We start from the raw sequence: 21,463 nt of genomic DNA on the forward strand, positions 1-21,463 counted from the left end.
CATTTTAACCATGGATTTGATCTGTGCATAGGGCCCGCAGGCCCAGAGCGGCCCATGATGCTTGTTTCCTGACCTGGGGTCTGAGGCTGGAGCACAGAGGAAGGGCACCTGGCAGGGGATGGCCCTCAGGCCAGTGTCATGGCAGCCATGGTTCTGAACCTGCCCTCCCAGTTTGTCTTGTGAAAACACTTGAAAGGCAGCCAGCACCAGGGGTGGAGGTGGAAGTGACCGCGCTGAGCCGCAGCGCGGAGGATGCGCGGTGCTTTACGGCCAGCTCTTTTCCTCTGGAGGCGGCTGGGCTGGGGTTGGCCGAGGTCTGGGGACGTGTCTCGAATGTTACTGGCTGGCTGAGGAGTCCTGTTAACTTTGATGACAGTGCAGTGAAGCCCAAAGAGCAGGCAGGGCGTGGCTGGGAATGCGGTGATGGTCCTCGGTGGGTCCCCAGGGGTGGTCCCTGGGGACAAGACTCGGGCCGTGGGCAGCATGTCCAGACACAGGTAGATCTCAGCTCAGTTGCAGAGGGGCTCTCCAGGTTACCTGTTTGTAGTAAAATGGGGTTGGATTCATCCCGGGGCCACCGAGTGGGGCCTGGCTGGCTTCTGCGCCCTGCAGGGCGGGCAGCCTGGAGTCCCTCCCGACACCCCGCATCTCCCAGAGGCTGACTCCAGGGCTGCTGCTCATGGGGAGGTGGTGGCACTATGTTGGAGGCCATGGTTCAAGGTCGATGTGTTTTTAGTGGGGTAAAGTACCCTGGGACACCGGTGAGTGAGGCTGAGTCAAGTACTTGGGCTTCCTGCTCGGCGCCCAGGGGAGGTGGGAGGGGAGGTTTCCTTGGCAGCGAGAGGCCGTCCCAGCTCGTACCCGTGAAGTAGCCCTGCTCCCCACGCCCGCCACACGTGTTCTGTTTGGCTTCACGTGGCCATAATCTGGGCTGTGGATGGGCGGGGCTCCTTTCCCTGTCCCCACCCCCCCAGAAGGATTCATTTCTTCCTTGCAGATGTGGGTTAAACCCTGCACGGAGCGGTTTGGTGGCGGGTGACTGGAGCCAGGATTCGAGTCCAGAGTTGTCCCGAATCTGTGCCCCTCACCACCCTGCCGGGCTTTCCCGTGTGCTCACTTGGGGACGTGTCCAAAGGTTCTTCCTCTTTCCGTTTTCCTTTCTTTCATAGATTTTTTTTTTTTTTGCCGTACGCGGGCCTCTCACTGTTGTGCCCTCTCCCGTTGCGGAGCACAGGCTCCGGACGCGCAGGCTTAGCGGCCATGGCTCACGGACCCAGCCACTCTGCGGCATGTGGGATCTTCCCGGACCGGGGCACGAACCCGCGTCCCCTGCATCGGCAGGCGGACTCTCAACCACTGCACCACCGGGGAAGCCCTTCCTTTCTAACTTGAGAGCGCTGCCCTCACCCTGTGGCCCTGGCAGGCACTTGTCTCCAGGGTGGGCACACAGCTTGTCCCCAGGTCTTCCTGCGTAAGGACCTAGTGAGAGATCAGAAGGGGCTGTGGACCAAGAATGGGGGACATGGGGTGGCAGCCCAGTGCTGCAGGTGGTGGCTCTGCGGCCCTCCAGCTGGCCGTGCCTCTGGGCCCCCGGGAAACGGGGTGAAGATGACCCTCCTCCAGTGGCCCCACAGAGCTGTGGGGACAACAGGAGAGATGCTGGTGGACGTCTCAGTGTCCGTCAGGAATTGTTGGGTTTCTTTCTGCTGGAAAGGACTAACAGGCTCATTTGGCCTCAAGCAGGAAGGACAGGAGGACACTCGGGTCCCCCACACCCACCTGAAAAGCCTTGTAAGACGCTGACAACTTGAGATCAGCCTGTGACTTTTCCATGTAACCACCCTAGGCCCTCACGGCCGCAGAGTAAAGCTGTAGCATGCAGGGCTGCCCTTCCGTCCCGTTCCAGCTCCTGCCACCTTCCTCTTGACCTTGTTCAGGACCATGGGGTAAGGGGTGATTATGTTAGGAGCACAGAGGGGTCGAGTTCAAATTGCTGCCTCAAAAAGGAATAAGTGGTGTTCCGAATTTCAGTACAGGCCAGAACAACTCCAAGGAGGCTCAGCCCCGCATGGAAGGAAAGCAGTGTTGCAGACACGTGGGGCGGCCGTGTGGAGCAAGTCAGGCCACCCGTCCTCCCTGCTGGCCTGAGTGCAGGGGTCCAGTTGCTTTTCCTTCTTGTTCATGAGTTCGTTAGCTTAAACCGGCTTCTCATGGTGGCAGAGTAAGAGTGAAGACGAAGCTGATTCATGGCCCAACTTTAGCCGGACTACCCTGGTTCCCGCCTGGTCCTCTGTCCTTGTTTACCTTGAACCTGAAACGGGCTGAGAGGCTGTAGGAACACCAGGTGGAAGACGCTTTCCCCTAGAATTAGCCCCAGTCCACCTAGGGCAGTGACTCCAGGGTCACAGGGGACCGGCTGTGGGACAGAGGCCATGGACAGCACGGTGTCCACCTCTGGTGTCCTGTGCGCAGGGGTTTAGGTTCCCCTTTGAGGCCCTAAGGGTGGTCTGAAAAGAAGTGGGCAGGTGGACCTTGCCTCTCCCGTGGAGCCTTCTTCCTGCTGAGTGCATTCCTGTGATAGACACGTCTGGATGTGTAGTAACAGGCCCCACTAAGCGTCTCTAGCTCACCCGTGTGTCTGTGCACCTGGCCCGCTGTGGCCTTGGGCGAGTTTCTGTGCCTCTCCAGCCTCTGCGTCTTCCTCTGTCAGGTGAGCAGGTTGGCTGCCCAGGTGACCGCAGACACTCCTGGAGGGGGCGGCTCTGAGGGCTATGTCCACAGTACGTGGGATAGCGTGTGTCTGATGAAATGATTGCTCAGAGCAACAAGTGTCAGGACTCTTATTTGCCCTGGGCCTGCTTGTCAGTCTGTGACCGTGTGATCTGGACTGGAAGCTACCTGCCGCATCTGCCCAAGCCTCTGAGAGCAGGTCACCCAACCGCACCTGGCGGCGAAGGGGACGCCTGGCCTTCCCTCCTCCGCGCGGGTGGGCTGCACAACCTGTCACCTGTGTGTCTCACACGTTACCTAACGGGGAGTTACACTTCCTTCTAGGAATCTCTGTCTCTGCTGTTATTACAGGTATCACCTTCCTAGACAAGTAAAATTTGAGCTCTAAAATGCAAGGTTTTCTGGTTGTTTTCTTCCTGTTCCCTGTGTCCTTACAACAGGGCAGAAATCGGAAGTTTGAGTTGAAGTGTGTATCAGGTGCCCGCCTTGCACTGGCCCCAACACACCCGCACGCGCACACACACACACACACACACATACATGGCCCCTGTGCCGGCTTTTCAAAAAGCTGTGTGTGCGTCTGTGGTGGTTGTGCCGGGAGGTCAGCAGGGTCGGTCTCCTTCCCGGTGAACTCCTGAGCCGATGGCAGGGAGTGACCCGGCGAAGCTCCGTGGATGGTCAGTGGCCCATAGAGGATTAGGAGGAGCCTTTCATCCCTTCATCAGGTTCTCTTTCTCCAGGGGAAAGTGGTAACTGGGCAGGCAGATCTGTGCTGGGTGATGGGAAAGGCAGGACGAGGGATGCGGTGCTGCCCTTCCAGGCACTTTAAGGGAGGACCTCGCAGAGAGAACAGGGAGCCCCGTTTAGGAGGGTGCGGTGGCCTGAAGGAGGGCGAGGCAGCGTTCCAGGTCAGGGTGTACACCCACTTTTGGAGTGCGGACCGTGGAGGCACATGCTGCTCTCGGTAAGGCAGCGGGGTGGTGGGGACGGGCATCTGAACTGCTTGTCCCTCTACAAGCCTGTGACGAGGGAGCGCGGCAGGTGGGCACAGGGCATTTCAGCATGAGGGTAGGAGTCCTGCTGCAGGGCACAGCTGAGGCTGGTGGAGCCGGGAGGGCTCCCAGGGACACCTGAGCTGATGGGCTGGTCACGCCGTGGCGCCCGGTGGTGCTGCGTCCCTGTCAGTGACGTGGACTTGGGTGCATTACCTAATGATTGCTAATTGCTCCCATCTCAGGTTTCTCAGTGCTGAGGGGGAGGGGTAATGACAGGGTGAGGGAGGTAATGATGGGGGGACAGGTGATAACAGGGTTGGGGGGTGATTACGGTGGGGAGGTTCCAGCCAGAGCTCCACTTGGTTGTGACTAAGGCCGGGCGGGACAGCCCCACCCCCGGAGGTGGCCGCGTGGAGTGGTGCTGCCCCTCCAGGACGGTTAGCAGGGACGGGGGCCAGGAGCCCAGCCCACTCGTCTGAACCGCCCCCCCATGATATTTCCCCAAGCCCGTTCCTTCCTGGTCCTCCGGCCTCCCCTCCCTGTGGACCGGGCTATTTTTAGCCCTCATTTTTTTGGTTAATGGGCTGTTCACTGTTCCTCCCTTTAAAGGGGCTATTTCAGGAGCAGACATCAGTCTCCTGCTCATTTGGCCTCTTGGCTCAAGTTGCAAGAAAACCTGACAGGGAGAACTTTCTAAAGCCACAGCGCCTGGTCCCCAGGGTGGGCGTCTTCCCTGTCCAGTCTGAACCCCGGGAGCCCGTGTTGTTCTGGGCCTGGGGAAGGGCACCCTACCCCTGGCAGGGAGACAGACGACAGACACGTCCACAAGCGTGACGTCCCCTGTAGCACCAGGGGCGCAGAGGGGGGCAGGTGGTCAGGGGAGCGGGGGCAGTGGCGTAAGCAGGGTGGCTCTGGCCTGGTGTCTGTGCTGCCCCGCTGTGGCACCCTGAGCTGGGGGGGGGGGGGGCGGTCCTGTTCTCTCAGGGAACCACTGTGCCTGGAGTTTGACGAGTTAGAACTGCAGTGTAGCCGAGGGTCCCTCTGGTTCACGGCGTGTTCCTCACGCCGCCCACCGCAGCCCCCCTTCAGCCCTGTGGTCTGCTCCACCCAGGGGAGCTCTCGGCACCTCGGTTCTCGGGGGGTCTGGCCGGGGCTCCGTCCGTCCCAGGGAGCCGGCTCCAGCCTCCTCCCCCGGAGCAGCAGGGCCGGGTCAGCCAGTAGAGGTCAGGACAAGAGGACCAGACGTTTGGGCAGTTGTGTGGGAGGTTTTGTCACTTAAGAGCTTTGCCTTTGACCTCCTCCAGGAGGAGCTGTGTCTGCCTGTCCATCCTCCCCTTCCCACAGAGTGGTCCTGGGGGGATTGGGAGAGACCTGGGGGCTTTGTCTCAGCAGCCCTCCCACCACGGGCTCTGAACCACCCGAGGGACAGAGGGCCCCGGGCCCTGGCTGTGCAGCTGGCTCCCTGCCCGGTCTGCCTGCCTCCTGGCCAGGGCTCGGGGCCAGCTTGCTCGCGTAGAGAGCTCTGGACGAGAAACCATAGACCTGGGCTCTCAGAACCCAGCCTCTCCAGGCTGGGGCTGTCTCCTGTAGAAGGAAGAGTGCCCGAGGCTCCCCAGGGCCCCTCGAGGCTCCCCAGGGCTCCTCGAGGTGGATGATGGGTGAGTGACAGTCATGGGGGAAGAACAGTCAGAGGGCCTGAGAGATCCCAGTTTGGAAAGATCATTGCTTTTGTTGCATTGTGCGCCTCCTGGGAAATGGCCATCCTCCAGCTCAGAACACAAACCTTAGAGCAGGAAAGCTCGGCCATGGAAGCAGGATAGATGTACCCGAGAAACCAAGAAGGCAAAACAGGCCTTGGCTGTGAGGGGATAACCCAGGCTCTGCCTCCATCTTCACGTGGTCTCCCTGTGCCTGCACCGAGTCCAAATCTCCCTCTTCCCATAGGGACACCAGTGGTGTTGGATCAGGGTTCACGCTAAGGCCCTCATCTCACCTTGAGTACACCTATAAAGACCCTGTTTCCAATAAGGTCACATTGACGGGTACTGGGATGTCAACCTACCTTTTCAGGACACAAGTCAACCCATAACGTTACACAGTCAAACACATGCAGTTCCTACCACCCTAGCAGCTCCTGTTTTAAAATTGTTGGTGGTTTACCTTGGTGGGTGCAGGTGATACACTTTGAGTTGAATTGCTTTTCCTGCAGGTTGGGCGTCCGTGGCTGCAGGGGCAGTTTACCCCACGTGCCTTCAGGAGAGTTGATAGCTAACGCTGCTTGCGTGCTTGCAGGTGGGGTGGGAGAGCAGCCAGGCTTTGCATGGGTGGCTGGTGGGGTTTTCAGAGGATCATTCTCTGATGCAGACCCTTCTTGACTGAGGGAAGAATGAGTTCATTTACTTACTCAGGCAACAGAGCCGCCCCTGGAGGTCACATCCCCTCAGTCACTCAGACTCTTGTTCCCACAAAGGTCATCACCACTGTTTAATTTCTTGAAAACCTCAGTTTGTTCAGCAAATGCCCGCTGAGCACCTGCCGTGTGCCGGGCCTGGGCCAGGCCCTGAGGACTCGGGGATGAGGCCTCACGGTCCCGGCCTCATAAGCCTAAGGGTTCTGGCCTTGAGCCCCCTTCCAGGGCTGGAGGGCGGGTGGGGGGCGTTACTGTCTACGGAGCTCAGGGAGCACGTCACAGCAGAGGGAGGCCTTCCAGGCAGAGATGCACCCGGCCACGGCAGGCGGGCTGGGACTCACGCTGAGCTCTAAAATCTTCCGTGGACCGGCATCCACACGCGTGGTGGTTGTGGACCGCGTGGTGCATAGAGAGCTTTCCTGAACTGCCTGTCACCGGATAACTGTCCCACTTCGTGCAGGACCACAGCCGCTTCGTCAACTGTGTGCGCTTCTCTCCTGATGGGAACAGATTTGCCACAGCCGGGGCCGACGGTCAGGTAAGGGCTGCGGGTCCTGGAGGGAGGGGTTCGTCTCCTGGTCCTCTGCGATGGTTCAGAACAGGCAGACTTAGTAAAGCTGGTGTCGATGTACAGCTCCCTCCTTCCCACTCCTGGGATGCAGCTCAGTTAAGGGGCTCTGTCCTCAAAGCATGGTAGACCCGTCTCTCCATCTCTCTCCTTTTAAAGGAGCTCGAAACTCATCTGTCTTTAGATTCTTTGTTGTAAGAGCCACAGTCTTGATGCCTCCCTCTTGATGGTGGAGCAGGAATGAGGAGCTCATTTAGTGTGCCAGCTGCTGGGCCTCCACACACGCACGCCTGATCTGCATCTATTTGTGTTTCCTGAAAGATCTACATCTATGACGGGAAGACAGGGGAGAAATTGTGTGCCCTGGGAGGAAGCAAGGCTCACGATGGTGGCATTTATGCTGTAAGTATGGGTCCGTGTTCACAACGTGGTCTGTGGTCGTGGTCGGGCCGTGTCTGCGTTTATTGTCATCTGTACACACGTGTTAAAGTTGGAAGCTTGAGATGGGGGGTTAGAAGTAGGGGCAGTGGCAGAGACCTTCAGGGTCACGTGGGACACGGTGACGTGGCCTGGAGAGGCCAGTGGCCAGGATGCTCATCCTGTCCTTGCCCTGGTGTGTCCCACCACCTTCTGGGCCATCCTCCCTGCTCAGAAATGGGGGCTGTGGACAAGCTGCTGTCTGAGTCTCTCCCCCCTCTGGAATGCTTGACCCATGACCACCGTTTGTTTGAGTAGATCAGCTGGAGTCCCGATAGCACCCACTTGCTTTCTGCTTCCGGAGACAAAACCTCTAAAATTTGGGACATCAATGTGAACTCTGTTGTCAACACGTTTACCATGGGCTCCAACGTTCTGGACCAGCAGCTGGGCTGCTTGTGGCAGAAGGACCACCTCCTCAGCATCTCCCTGTCCGGCTACATCAATTACCTGGACAAAAACAACCCCAGCAAACCTCTGCGGGTCATCAAGGTATGGCCGGGCTGTGGAGCTGCTGTGTGTGCAAGGGCTGGCTGGAGGGGAGGTGGGCGCCCGGCCAGACGTAGGGCAACTGAGGTGAAGTGAGGCCCAGTGGAATGGCAGGATGCTGGTTGCTTTGGGGATGTGAGTTTAGCAGGGGTGGGAGGCCAGATGCCACGTTCCCCTTTGAGCTACCGTGGAGCTGGATGCTCGGGGCCTGGGGTTCAGGGCAGCAGCCCGTGCCCCTGCTGTCAGGGTTGTTTGTCTCGGGGGGATCAGCCTCCCCCAGTTAGGAGGCCACTGGCTGTGTCCGCTCGTGAGGCAGGACCAGGAAGATGCTGAAGCCCAAGACAGGGCACGTCATGGGGCATCACCGCAGACGTGGGTGGCCAGCAGGCCTTGGAGCTGGGCCTTGACAGTGTGCGGGGTTTGAACGTGGGAATGGGTGTGGGCAGGCACTTGTCCTCTGTGGTTAGAGCAGGGCAGGCATGAGCGGGTGTTGGGGACTGGGAGGAAATGGACAAGTCGGAGCCCAAGGTGCCGAGGCGTGAGGTTTGGGCAGCAGGGAGTGATTGGAGAGCCTGCCTCCCGTCCTCGTCTCCCAGAACGGCTCACTCAAGGTTGGCTGATCACCAGGGTCTGCCCTGAGTGTCCCCTCCAGTGGGGACTGTTCCTTGCCCCTCCGTCAGCCCTGGAATTTTTGGCCTCTCAGGAAATCGCAACCAGACTAGAAGCTCCTGTGTCCTGGGGCCCTGCTTGGGCACTGCCCATTGCAGACCTGCTTCTGCTGGAGGGTGGGCTGCGGTGGGAACTCGGGGTCGGCCTCGCCTGCTCTGTCACCCTGGATGAGCTGTGCCCTCAAGGGAGGGGTTTCCATAGCCCAGCTCCACGCTGCACCCCGTCCTGGCAGCTGAACCTCCTGGGGCCAAACCCCAGTGCTTCCTCGCAGCCTGCTCGCTCAGCTGCCTCAGGGCTCTGCAGACAGGCTCTGGGAGACGGCTGGGCCCTGTGGGCTTGGGGTTGGCCAGCCTGGGACTGTTCCCCTCAGGCCCAGTGAGGGCCAGCTGCCCGGCCCTGCAGTGCTTTGTACATCCCATCCCACAGTCTCTGAGGTCGCGGCCCTTGTGGACTCGGTGTGCAGATGACCTTGCCCAAAGGAAGGGGCCGAGCCTGGCTGTCTGCCCCCTTAACCCTGTGTGACTAGCTCGTGAGGCCCAGGTGGGCTCGGTGCCTGCTGCATCCCGTTCAGGTGGGGCGCTGCTGACGGGAAGGGCTGATCCAGAGCGACAGCTGCCTCGGCCCTCAGTGCTGGCCCTGCACCCTCTCCTTCCACAAAGTAGAAGTACTTCCACATCCCCCTGAGGATGGGGCCATTGGGGCCACTTGCTCCACAGGTTCCAGCCCAGTGTGATGAGTGTAAAGTGAAGGTATATACATCCTGGCACAGAGCCCAGGGGAGCTGGGAGGGGTTCCCGGCGCAGTCACTTCTCTGGGCCTCCGTGCCATGGTGAGAAATTGCTGGAGAGAGTCAGGCGTTACTGTCCACCTGCTTCCTCTGCCCAGAAGAGCAGCTTCCCGTGAGCTGCCCTGTTGCTGGGCTCGGGTGGCTGTCCCAGGCATCGCCCCATGTCTGCTGGCGCCCTGGGAGCGATGGAGGCCTGGGCCTGACTGCTCCCGCTGATGTCACTGTCGCCGACAGCATAGGCGCTACTATCCAGGCTCCTGTCCCCCACCCCCAGGTCAGCTCAGGAACCTCATGGGCGTTTACAGTTGTCAGAGAAAACATCCCAGCCCTCCTGCCGCACACGTGTGAGTCCCGAGCGGTGTTTGGTGCTAATGTCGGGTTGTGAGTGAACCCAGGAGCAAGCTGGAGTTAGAAGAACATAGTTAGAATAGCGGCTCTCAGCCCCGGCGCACATAGATCACCTGGGAGCTTCCACAAAGGGCTTGATGCCTCTGTACGGGCCCAGCGGGGTGCGGTCAGAGACCAAGACCGTACGGATGGCTCTTAGGTGCCGGTACTTTTAAGACGCACCCAGGTGACCCTGCGGCTCAAGCTTGAAGGCGCATCAGTCACCTGAGCCAGGCTGCTTGTTAGCACACGGTAGGTGGGCGACCCCCCGGCGCTCAGAGGGTTCATCTGTGGGACACGGGAGAGCTCCATTTCTCACAAGTTCCCGGCGAGGCTGCTGCCCTAGGCGGGGGGCGTGCACAAGTCACCAGGCATCTTGTTGAGCGCAGGTTCTCAGTCTCCAGGCTGCATGGGGCGACACTCCCGGTGAGGCCAGCACTGGTCTGAGGACCACGCTTTTAAGTAGCAGGGCCAGTGGGTTGCTGCCCTGTGGAAAGGACTCGGGGTCTGTTCACTGGTTCTCCCGTCTCTGGGAACGGTGTGTACCTTTCTCTGAAGATACACACCACACTGTGGCAACAGTCAGCAAAGCTCAGAGGGACCCGCCTGCCTCTGGTGAGGGGAAAGAACTATGATTAGACCAAACCTCCGGGTTGTTTCCATCCAAGGAGCAGTTATGGGGGAAGTTAAGTGCCTTTCTTGAAGCAAACAACTGGTTGTAAATGAGTGATCTGGGCCCACCATGTTGCCGGTCGGGGAAATTGTGGGGCCCCAGCCCTGGGACAGTCTCCGGGGGAAGGGGAGAGCTGGGAAAGAAGAAACCACCTCACGAGCCAGGGGCTGGAGCCGGAGCCGCGAGCTGTGCTTCTGGGTAGAGGACGAACCGTTAGCAGCACCCGGGACCTCCTGGGCCTCCGAGTGGCCTGGGGGTCCCCCTGCCTGCTTCTGCAAGGGTTGGTCCCTCCCAAGACTACTCCCCACTACTGCTGCTTCCCCTCGGGTAGGGGCTCACCCTCTGTGGCCGTTTCCTCCTTGTGTGGGGAGGGAGGGTAGCTGGGTCCGTCTGCACAGACCAGGCGCGCTGTTGGGGCTTCCACTAGACCCCCATCCTCCACCCAGGTCGGATTGAGTGGCTCGGTGGGGAGGCCCGAATGTCGAGGGTTTGAAGGGTTTGTCAGGTGGTCGCTCAGCTTGGGGCTGTTTCGGGCCCACCGGGGCTGCGGCGTTGAGGGCTCTGCCTCCCCTCCCAGGGGCTTAGCCGGTGGAGAGCATTTGACAAGCACAGGCAGGATGGCATGTCCTGAGCTCACCCCCCCGCCTGTCTCCTCCGCAGGGCCACAGCAAATCCATCCAGTGCCTGACGGTGCATAAAAACGGCGGCAAGTCTTACATCTACTCTGGGAGCCACGACGGACACATTAATATCCTTTGACTCACAGCGCTGGCTCTGGGGCCCCTGGCAGGAGAGTCGGGAGTTTCCTGTTCCCACGGTGCCAGAGGCGAGGCCAGCCGGCTGGCAGCCACAGGGCTCCTCTGACCGGTCTTGGCTGCCGGGAGGTGCCGTGTCCGTACTCGGGGCCTCCAGCTCCAGGCCGCGGCCTTGACCTGGTGGGTCACGTAGTGCAGACTTGAATGGTTGCTGGACCTCCCTGAACTTGAGCTGCTTCTCCCCGTCTGTGACCTGGTGTCGGCCTCTTCCCTCTCACGAGCAGCAGCAGAATCGACGTGTGTTAGAATCCCAAAGGACTTAGAGCCTTTTGGGAGAGTCCCCTTACTGTAAAAATGGGGAAAGTGTAGCTCAGATGCCTCAAGTGCCTTCCCCAGCGTTGCACCGCTTGGCGACGGCTGAGCTGGGCGGGAACCGAACCCCCGCTCCCCGCTGAGGGGCTTTGCAGTCCCTCTGAGACGTTCCCGGCAGCCCTTCCAACCTCCTTCTCCCAGGATGGCGAGCGTGGGAGGGGTCGTCTGAGGGGCCCGCCTCAGTGCGTGTGTCGTGGCTGCGAGAGAGGCCTGCCCTCGTGCAGCCTGGCTCCTGGTCCGCGGCTGCCCTGCCTCCTGGAGGGGCTGTTCCAGAACCCCTGCTTCTCCCACCTCCGCAGACCCGCCTGGTCTGTAGGGTTTCCTCCCTGGGAAGGTCTCCCTCAGCCCCGAGGGAGGAGGGCAGAGAAGTCATCCTCCACCCCATCATACGTAAGGAGATGGTACAGCGGAGGGTCTTGCCCAGCGTCCCCCCTCCTGGAGCCGCTCCTTCCTCCCCACTCATACATTAACCTCCTGTGGTATCGATGGCTGGCGGTCCCTTCACAAGACCATGTCAGGAGTGGAATATACATGCAGCTTCCTAAGGGAACAGTCTTCGGTGCAAATGACACTCTCATTTGTTGATGTAAAAAGAGAACCTTGTAACTTAAAACACCTCACACCTGAGCCCCTCAAGCTGAGAGTCCACACGCTGGCCCTGCCCAGGTGGGTCAGCCCCAGGCCCATTTACCTGGTGGCACCTAGGTGGCCATCGGCTGAGCCACGGGGCGCAGCCAGCCTCCTGCTGAGGGCCGTGGGCTGGACAGCAGGCTAGAAAGAGCCGGGGGAGGGGGGCTGTGTTTTGGCCCAGTTGCGCAGGGTCCCAGGGAAAGGTATCTTCTTTCTGAGCCCGCTCTCAGAGGGAGACGCTGTGCTGTTGCATTGTTACAGGGCAGCGCAGTCCCGTGAACTGCCCGGTTCCTGTTCTGAAGACGGGCGGACTGTGTCTAACTGGGTGTGTGGGGTTGTAAATGGCCTACTGGCCCTCTCCCCAGAACGTCTGCTGCCTGAAATTCGGAGTTGGACGTGCACAAGGAGTCCCCCAGGCCCGGGACGAGGGCCTGGCTGCAGCCTCCCTGGGGGGCTCGCGCCGCGCCCTGGACGTCAGGCTCTTCCTTAACCCCTGCTCCACATTACTGGGATTCAGAGACGGGGGAGAACGACTCCTTCGCCGGGAAGGGCCACACGAACCAGGTGTCCAGGATGACCGTGGACGAGTGCGGGCAGCTGGTGAGCTGCAGCATGGACGACACGGTGCGGTACACCAACCTCACGCTGCGGGACTACAGGTGAGAGCTGCCTGGGGCCAGTCCATGCCCCTCCCTGAGCACGTCCCTGGTGAAGCCCTCTGCGGGGCCGGGCTGTTGCTCTGAGCCTCGGCTTATGAGAGGACCCGGGGCAGAGCCACGGCCTGGTCACCCGGTCGCAGGGGCCCGTTCACTGAGCCTTGGGGACGCCACACTTGCCAGTTACGTGGAATTTTTCTCCATTTACCATTTTCAAGAAGTTCTTTGCATGTGCAACTTCTTCTAGTTTGTGTTTTCATAGTTTTAACCAAAAGTAAAGGTAACACAATTTTCACCAATTAGAAGTATCAGGTTTTTTTTTTATTTTAATTGCCCTGCAGAGGAGACTGGTTATGACTGTGGGCGGGTGGGGTCAGAGCTCAGTTTTGTCCGTACCCGGGGAATTCCGGGGTCTCTAGCTGGTGGACGTGGGCAGAAGCCAGGACAGGGCAGCTGTGGGGGCGGCGCTTGGCACAGATGCGTAGGAACAGGGAGTGATCCCTTCACTTCCTCTCGCCACCCCCTTCCCCTCGTCCCAGCCCCCATCATGACTCCGCATCTCTCTCCCAGAGGCAGAGTCTTCCCTTACCCCCTCCTGTGTTTTAGCAAAGGCTCATGCAGTAGAGATCAAGGTGGAATTTCCTTGAGTCACCCGAGTGCTGTGGTCCTGCGGTGAGTGTGTATTTACACCCACCCTGTGCCCCTGGAGACTGAAATAACGACTTCCTCCTCTCCACAGCGGACAGGGAGTCGTGAAACTGGACATCCAGCCGAAGTGCGTGGCTGTCGGCCCCGGGGGCTACACTGTGGTCGTGTGCATCGGTCAGGTATGGCTCCCACCCGGGTTCAGTTCAGGCTGACGCTGCGCAGTGTCTGGTCCCCGCGTCCCCTCTCAGGCGCATTCAACCCCGTTTCTCCTGAGCCCCGTTTGCGTGTGCTGAGGGCTTCCCACGTGTTCACTGAATCCTCTGGAGTCCTATCAGTCAGGCATGGCGTCATCCCCACCTTACAGGTGAGGAAACCAAGGCACAGAGAGTAAGTTGCCCAAAGTCTGCGTCTAGCAAAGGGCCGAGCTGGGATTTGAACCCGGGCAGCCTGGTGAGAGCCTGCGCTCAAGGGTCACACACCCTGCACATCCCTCGCCCGTGAGGCCCACGAGAGGCACGGCCCAGGCAGCTGTGTCCATTCGCATTCGAATCCCAGCCCTGTAGCACTGGGGTGGTGTGGCTGCGGGCGTTTTCCTCACCCTCTCTGAGCTTTAGTTTTCTCACCCATCGCAGCTCACGGGGAGGATTATGAGGAAGTATGTGTCGGGCTCCTTGTACCATCTCCATGAGCGAGGAGGCTGATCGTGACCATGACTCCCTGAGGCCACGTGATGGGCGGGTGGCGTAGAGGGCCGCTCCTCAGCACAGTGGGGTCTGGCGTTCAGCCCCGCAGCCTGGGTTCTCATTCAAGGCGGTAAGGTCTCTACACGCCGTCTCCTGGAATTTCTGGAACGAAGCACCCTTGACTGAGACCCAAGCCTGACCCACTTTATCCAGGATCCTGCTCTGCAGCAGACGCCATTTGTCAGCGGGCTGGGCATCCCAGCGTGCAGATCAGAGGAGGCAGGTGTGACGGAGCCCCCGCCCACTGGCACAAGTGACAGACCCGCCGCCGAAAGCTGTCATTCAGATCCGCCACCCCTCCTCCATTCTGGGAGCTTCAGTGCTTTGGGGAGAGTGGATTCCTGTGTGTCCTAGATAACACGAACCTCCTGTCAAGCAGTTATTGCAGACAGCCTGGGCAGTCAGCAGGGGCGCAAGAGGAATCAAGGGCCGTGAGCGCCTTAGCAAGTGGGGGAAAGACTGGACGAGGACCTTCTAGAAGGACGGGCGGGAAGGCTGCCGCTCCATGGAGGGGGCTCCCCCAGCCTCGTGTCTGAGCACCTGGCCTGTAGGTGAGAGGTGAGACCTTGGGCTCTGCGGCCTTGCTCGGCCTCCTCCACTGGCCTCAGATTCCTGTCTGGAGCTGCGGTCGGGACAGGCTGTGGCCTCTGAGGCTCACGCTGGGCTCACGTGGGGAAGTTCAGGGAAGAGCCGCCTGGGGCTCTGCTCGGGAGGGGCTGGCGAGTGCAGGGTCCAACCCCCAGGTTCCAAGGAGTCCAGGGCCCATGGGATCAGGTGTGACGATTGTCCTGTGATGTACTGTCTCTGCCCTGGTTCTCTAGGGCGTCCTGACCCGAACTCCCCATGGCTGGTCATAGGGTCCGCACAATGTCCTGGAGGGGCCCGCGATTTTAGGTCAGGGAACAGCCACGTTCAAGTGTTGCCTCTGAGGCAGATTTGGGCCAGTGCCCTCAGGCTTTCCCTGTCAGGTGTAGGTGGGTAAGTGCGCTTCCGGAGTCGGGCAGGTGATGCAGGTGAATGTTTCTCAAGGTGCGTTTTCTGTAGCAAATTTTAGGGAGGGTGCTGCCGCCCATCCGCCTGGTGCTTCTTTGCCTCCCCTACCTGACAGCACAGGCCGCAACGCACCCCGAGGGTGGGGAGGGGCCTGCTTGCCCTTGGGACAGCTGGTGGTTTGAGCAGGGATGTGATGGGGTGAAGCCAGAGCTGTCACAGAGAGAGGCTACCCTGTTGGGGACGGTCCAGTGAATTAGAACCAGGAGGGTGTAGCGAGGGGCGAGAGGGGGTGAGGACGGTGGAAGGTCACCGTGCCAGGTGGCCTTGGGCTGTGCGCCAGAGGGCAAAGGCACACTGTGGCTGCCAGGGCGGGGCTTTGGGACCCCATGGCCCTGAGAGCTGCGGGGCTTGCATCTCATTTGCTCCTATACACCGGGAGGTGACCCTGTCATGCCAGGGACGGACACACCGCGCTTAATTAGGCGCGTGGCTCCCACACGGTGGGCTGTAGCTGCTGTTTTTGTTTGCCTTTGCTAGGCCCGGTGTTTATTCTGAGCCCTGCATTCCGTCTCCGTGACGTCTAGGCACTGCTGGGTTCTTACTCCTAGGAGGCCAAGGCTCAGTTCAGTTCATGAACCGGTGTGTGTGACCCATCCCATCCCCTCCACCCCGCCAACCCCCAGCAGCAGGGGGCTGAGCCAGGCCATCAGGGCGCCTCAGTGGGGCCTGCACACCCAAGCGCTCAGCCCCGTCCGTGGACCGTGTGCTGCCCTGTCAAGTAGGAGGGAGCGTTTGCTAGGAGCCGGGCTCGACAGAGCAGGGAGAAGAGCCTGGTGCCTGAGGGCACCTGCCGGGTGTGGGGTACAGGGCACGGGGCAGATGGCTTCGGCCGAGGACAGTCAGGGCAGATGAGGGGCCCTTGTTGGAGAGGTAACTCTTGTACAGGTGCTTCTCAGAGCTTGGCCTGTGGACACCTGCGCTGGAACTTACTGGAGTTTTTGTGGAAAAAGCAGACTCGTGAGCCCCTTGGCACTTGGCAGGTGCTGGCTGGGACGGGGCAAGGGGGTGGTGCACTGGGTGCCTCCAGGCCACTTCCCCGTGAGCCGTCTGTCCTGTCCTCCCTTCCCTTCCGGGGCTGAGGGCTAGCGGAGAGCCTCGCAGCGCTGTTGCCTACCTGCTGTAGTCAGCACCTGGGTTCCCTCCCAGCAGGTGGGGTGCCAGCCCAGTGTCCCTGGGCTGCGGGGACTCACTCACTGACATCATCAGCTTTTTCACACACCACGGGTCAAGGTCGCAGAGGGTGTTTTTTGGACCCGAGAAGCCAGAACTTGGAAGTCTAGCCTGTCCTGTTCATTTCCCGTGTCAGCTTATAGCTTCACCACTTCCGAGGGCTGCATCCTCTTGAACCCGTGAGAACTCGGCTCAGCAAAGATCATTTATTACACTCGACGTAGAGTTGGAGGAACCAAAGTTCAGGCGTCAGATGGCTTTTGACGAAGCCCGTGCAGGTGGCGATAACAGCACCATTCATATTGACAGATGAGGGAGAAACACCACAGGGCCGGGGCCAGTCCCACTTAGTGTGGCTGGAGCCCCAGCCTGGCCCCCAAAAGGTTGAAGATGGAGCCCAGCCCGGGCCTGGGCCGTCGGTCCTGGGGCCTCTCTCTAACGGCTGCCTGTGTGTTTCCCAGATCGTCCTGCTGAAGGATCAGAGGAAGTGCTTCAGCATCGACAGCCCCGGCTATGAGCCCGAGGTGGTGGCTGTGCACCCGGGTGGCGAGACGGTGGCCATCGGGGGTGCGGTAAGGCCCTGTCCCCACACCCTCCGCCCTGGGGTATGTGGCCGGGCTGGGGGCGCTGTGAGCTGTGTGAGTGCCGGGCTGCCTCAGGGCAGGAGGGATGGCGGCGGGAACCAGCTGGGGTGCCTCCTGCCGCCCAAGAGAGAGCCTCCCTGGGCTGCCCTGCGAGGCCACCCTCCCCCCAGGCTGCCAGCCCCAGGTGACACGGCAGCCTCCCGGGACACCAAGGGTCCCAGGCAGTGAGACGGGCTCTGCTGGGGTGCGGGTACAGGGCAGGGATGCCTTGGCCTGGGGAGCTCGTGGATGGAGCACGTGTAAAAGGAGTTGCGTCCCGAGCCGGGCTCGCTGGGCTCAGGGAGGCGACAGGAGATTCTTCACACCCATGAAGTGGAGTGCCAGCCTGAGGGTTTCAGCTCCCCTTGAGTCGGACTTCGTGTTGCCCGCATCCTGGCGGCTCCTCTGTCCCCTGCTCTTTCCCCTCATTTCCTGGCCCCCGAGGAGAGGTGCCTGGACCCTACGAGGATGGGGCGTTTGCTAGGAGCCGGGCTCGACAGAGCAGGGAGAGGAGCCTGGTGCCTGAGGGCACCTGCCGGGTGTGGGGTACAGGGCACGGGGCAGATGAGGGGCCCTTGTTGGAGAGGTAACTCTTGTACAGGTGCTTCTCAGAGCTTGGCCTGTGGACACCTGCGCTGGAACTTACTGGAGTTTTTGTGGAAAAAGCAGACTCGTGAGCCCCCAAACACGCAGAATCACAATTGGGGGGTTCTGCGTTTTAATGTAATTTTAATGTAATAATTAAACTTATCTTAATGTAACTCTGCCCACTGTGCCTGTGCAACCACGAGAGCTGCCGCAGGGCTGTAGGAGTTGCCCTCTGGTGCCAGGGGGACAAAGGAGCAGCTCTCCTGGCACAGGAGCCAGCGCGTGGGCAGGTGGCCGAGCCAGGGCAGTGGTTAGGAGGAAAGGCGCTGCTTCTTACTGATACCCTGGTGCCTCCCTCCAAAAAGAAGGGCGTCGGGGGAGTGTGTGTGTGTGCGTGCATGCGTGCGCGCACGCACTCACGTGTCAGGAGTGACCCACTGCCCCTCTGTCCTCCCACAGGATGGGAACGTCCGCCTATACTCCATCCTGGGCAGCACGCTGAAGGAGGAGGGCAAGCTCCTGGAGGCCAAGGGCCCTGTGACGGACCTGGCGTATTCCCATGACGGCGCCTTCCTCGCCGTGTGCGACGCCAGCAAAGTGGTCACGGTCTTCAGCACTGCTGACGGCTACTCGGTGAGTGGGCATGCCCCCTCCCTGTCTCCACACTGGGCAGCGCAGACGGCTGGAGGGGGCCCTGGCATCTCTCCCCTGTCATCACCGACCGGGCGGGTGCCCAGGACACGCAGCTTCGTTGCTCCTAGAGCGTGAATGACGTGGGAAAAGGAGACTTACCCTGCAGTCCAGCAGTTTGTGGGCCCGAGACAGAACAGCTGTCAAAAGGTTAGGGGCCTGGGCGGCAGCAAGGCTGCTGTGGAATCGGGCTGGTTGGCTCACCTGGGCGGCAGCAAGGCTGCTGTGAAATCAGGCTGGTTGGCTCACCTGGTGGCAGCAAGGCTGCTGTGGAATCGGGCTGGTTGGCTCACCTGGTGGCAGCAAAGCTGCTGTGGAATCGGGCTGGTTGGCTCACCTGGCGGCCTGGTTCAGTGACTTCTGGAGCCTTATTTTTCTCTTCTGTCAAAAGGCTTAGGCTGGATTTTTTTTTTTTTTTTCCCTTGAATCTCACTGCTGCTTCAAGTCCTATAAAGTGTGAGCGCTGGTCGTCCGGATGTGGCCTTGCACTCGGGGGCGGGGAGGTTCCCTAGCGGTGGATGGGTGAGAGAGAGGACCCGGTTGCCAAGGCCCTGGAAGCTCTTCCCGCTCTGAGCAGGACAGCCAAGGACACTATCGTGTGAGGTGTGAGAGTGCCCACGTGTCACCAGCCAACCCTGTTGGGCAGTGTTAGTCGCATTTCACAAACAAGACTGCACTCTGGAGGGATTCGGTCACCCGCTGGGTGTGACTGGACCACAGGGCGTGGGGCAGATGGAGCGTCCTCCAGTCCTTCCCATGGAGTCAGCCTGGCCCCCTCCCCCCAACCTCCAACACTTAGGACAGTTTTGAAATCTACAGCGGAGTCAAAAGAATTTACCACCTAGATTCTACCATTACCATTTTACTATGTCACGTTATCCATCTAGTAATCTAATATTTTAGTGCATTTAAAGTAAATTACAGGCATCTGTATAATATATCAGCCTACATATTATTAACTAGAGTTTAGTAGTTTTATCTTTGGCTGTAAAATTTACATATAATGAAGGATGAGTGGGAACATAAGTATACACCAGCGCTGTGCATATGCCTGCACCTGCACGTACGCCCACACCTCCATTAACATAAAGAACACATCACATCCCAGGAGGTTCTTTCCACCTCAGTATCACATTTATCAGATTCTGCGTTTATCACACTTTAAGCAATTTCATTTGCATGTAGCAAGCCTTGTTTACAGCGTGCTAAGTAATCTGCAGAGTAGAATCAACAAAAGATGGAAGAGGCAACCTTGAAGAAGAAGATCATGGTTAATATAGGGAGTAAGAACAAGATGGACTGCTCTGAAGTAAAAGCGTTCCTAAAGCTTCAGCAGAAAGCGTTATTTTTGGTCATGTCGACCGCTCGGTAAGGCAGTGGCTCGAGGCTGGGACATGCGGTAGACACATGCTCTTGTAGACACGTCTGCTTACCTGCAGGCCACACCCACCCCACCCAGGCTCCAGGGTGAGGGCGTGTGTCTGGGCAGCCCCCTCCTCCGTCCGCATATGCACAGAGCTCCGTCCACGCCAGGCAAGACCTTCTCGCGCCTCCCATTCTTGCACTTCTGTCTGTCCGCTCCCTAGGCTGAGAGCTCTGTGCAGGCGAATGGGCACATCTGGCCCATGTGATAGATGCTACAAGGGCAGCCCTGGAGTCCCGGGTCCTGGGGGGCACGGTGGCTACTGTTTGATCTTGGGCTGCCCCTTTCTGTGCCTTCAAGCAGTGGGCACCCTGGGGTTGTTACAAGGAGTCAGTGAGTTGGTGAGAGTTTCAGAAGCCAGGCACAGAGAAAGTGTTTCATGAGCACTGGCCCTCGTGAAGGTTAGGTGACGTGCTGCCCACTCACTCTGGCCTGAACCCTGACCCGCCACCTGTTTCTAATCTGCACCCAGGAGAACAACGTTTTCTATGGACACCACGCGAAGATCGTCTGCCTGGCCTGGTCTCCAGACAACGAGCACTTCGCCTCGGGTGGCATGGACATGATGGTGTACGTGTGGACCCTGAGTGACCCCGAGACCAGGGTCAAGATCCAAGGTGATTCACGTGCCCTCCTCGGCTCCCCAGGCAGCTCCGGAGAGGTGTCCCCAGGGCTCAAGGGTCCCTTCTGTGCTTCAGGGAGGTGGCCTCACGGAAGCCTGGCGCTCCAGCAAACATCAGCTCTGCTGGTCTGGGCAGAGGACGCCCGTGTGCCCAGCGTGAAAGCAGGTGGTCTCGGTACCTGGGACACACACTGAGTAAAAGGGTTTTCCTGGCATCTCCTTCGTCTTAGTCTGTTCGGGCCTCTGTCACAATATACCCCAGACTAGGCAGCCCCTAAAGCACAGAAGTCTGCTGCTCACGGTTGTGGAGGCTGAAGTCGAGGATAGGGTGTCAGCTTGGCCGGGAAAGGGTCCTCTTCCAGGTCACAGACTTCTCGTCAAGTGTCCTCACGTGGTGGAAGGGGCCTCTTGTATAAGAGCGCTCATCCCACTTGTGACCTACGTAGGCTCCTCCCAAAGGCCCCACCTCCTACACCGTCACCTTGGACATTAGATTTCTAATTTAGGAATTCTGGGGGGACACAAACATTCAGACTGTAATACCTGCTTTCTCCCACACACCCCACCCCCCTTCAATATAAACTCATAACTGGGTTCTCACTCTAGGACAGTAGTGTCCAATAGAAGTATAACAAGAACCACACGTGGACTTGACATTTTCCAAGCAACCACATTTAAAACAGAAACAGGTGAAATTATTAATAGTAAGTTTTATTTAACCCAACATATTTCCACATGTGGCAGTAGCTCACTTCAGGGGCACTGTAGTCACATCTGGCTCATGGCCCTGGTGGGGACCCTACCCATCCAGGGTGGATCTCAGATCTCCTGTTCCCGTGTCACCGCCTCACATGGGCTCTGGTCCCTTTCCATCCATTCTTTACCTGGCAGGCAGCCTTTTGTCTTGAACGTAAGTGGGATCCTTTCCTATTCAAAAATTGTTCTGTTTCAACCCCACAGAGCTTTTTACCATGCCCAGCAGGGGGAGGGAGGGGACCAGCAAGCTGACCCCAAGTGGGTGGGAAGGCGGTTGGTCCAGGATGGAGGCGGGGACAGAGCAGACTCAGATGGGCCATCCTGGTCTCCACAGAAAGCAGCAGTTTCGTAGTAAGACTCAGACTCGGGCAAGTTCAAGAGGCAGCAAGAGCTCGCAGGGTAGAGGGTGGAAAGTCCGGTCCTTGTCTGGGCCATGGGGTCACAGGTCACTGGACGTGCATTGGCCTGAGTTTGGGCTGTTGTGTGCACAGGTACCCCAGCCTTGTGTTTCTCAACGTTTTATTCCTCATCTCCCCATTTTAACACCAC

At 59.3% G+C, this 21,463-nt stretch overlaps 1 protein-coding gene across 1 annotated transcript in view; it reads left to right on the forward strand.

Moving 5' to 3' along the window:
* Window positions 1–21,463, forward strand: part of WDR1 (WD repeat domain 1) — a 40,290-nt gene that overhangs the window by 17,572 nt on the left and 1,255 nt on the right. The window contains exons 6-14 of the mRNA XM_029234959.1: window positions 6,596–6,673; window positions 7,025–7,105; window positions 7,439–7,672; window positions 10,846–10,933; window positions 12,445–12,601; window positions 13,338–13,425; window positions 16,674–16,784; window positions 17,883–18,056; window positions 20,009–20,153. Of these exons, the coding sequence (XP_029090792.1) occupies window positions 6,596–6,673; window positions 7,025–7,105; window positions 7,439–7,672; window positions 10,846–10,933; window positions 12,445–12,601; window positions 13,338–13,425; window positions 16,674–16,784; window positions 17,883–18,056; window positions 20,009–20,153 (1,156 nt within the window). The remainder of the gene's footprint in view (window positions 1–6,595; window positions 6,674–7,024; window positions 7,106–7,438; window positions 7,673–10,845; window positions 10,934–12,444; window positions 12,602–13,337; window positions 13,426–16,673; window positions 16,785–17,882; window positions 18,057–20,008; window positions 20,154–21,463) is intronic.

Source organism: Monodon monoceros, unplaced genomic scaffold (genome assembly GCF_005190385.1).
Source record: "Monodon monoceros isolate NGI ecotype Baffin Bay Population unplaced genomic scaffold, NGI_Narwhal_1 Super_Scaffold_20, whole genome shotgun sequence".
NCBI classification, from domain to species: Eukaryota; Metazoa; Chordata; class Mammalia; order Artiodactyla; family Monodontidae; genus Monodon; species Monodon monoceros.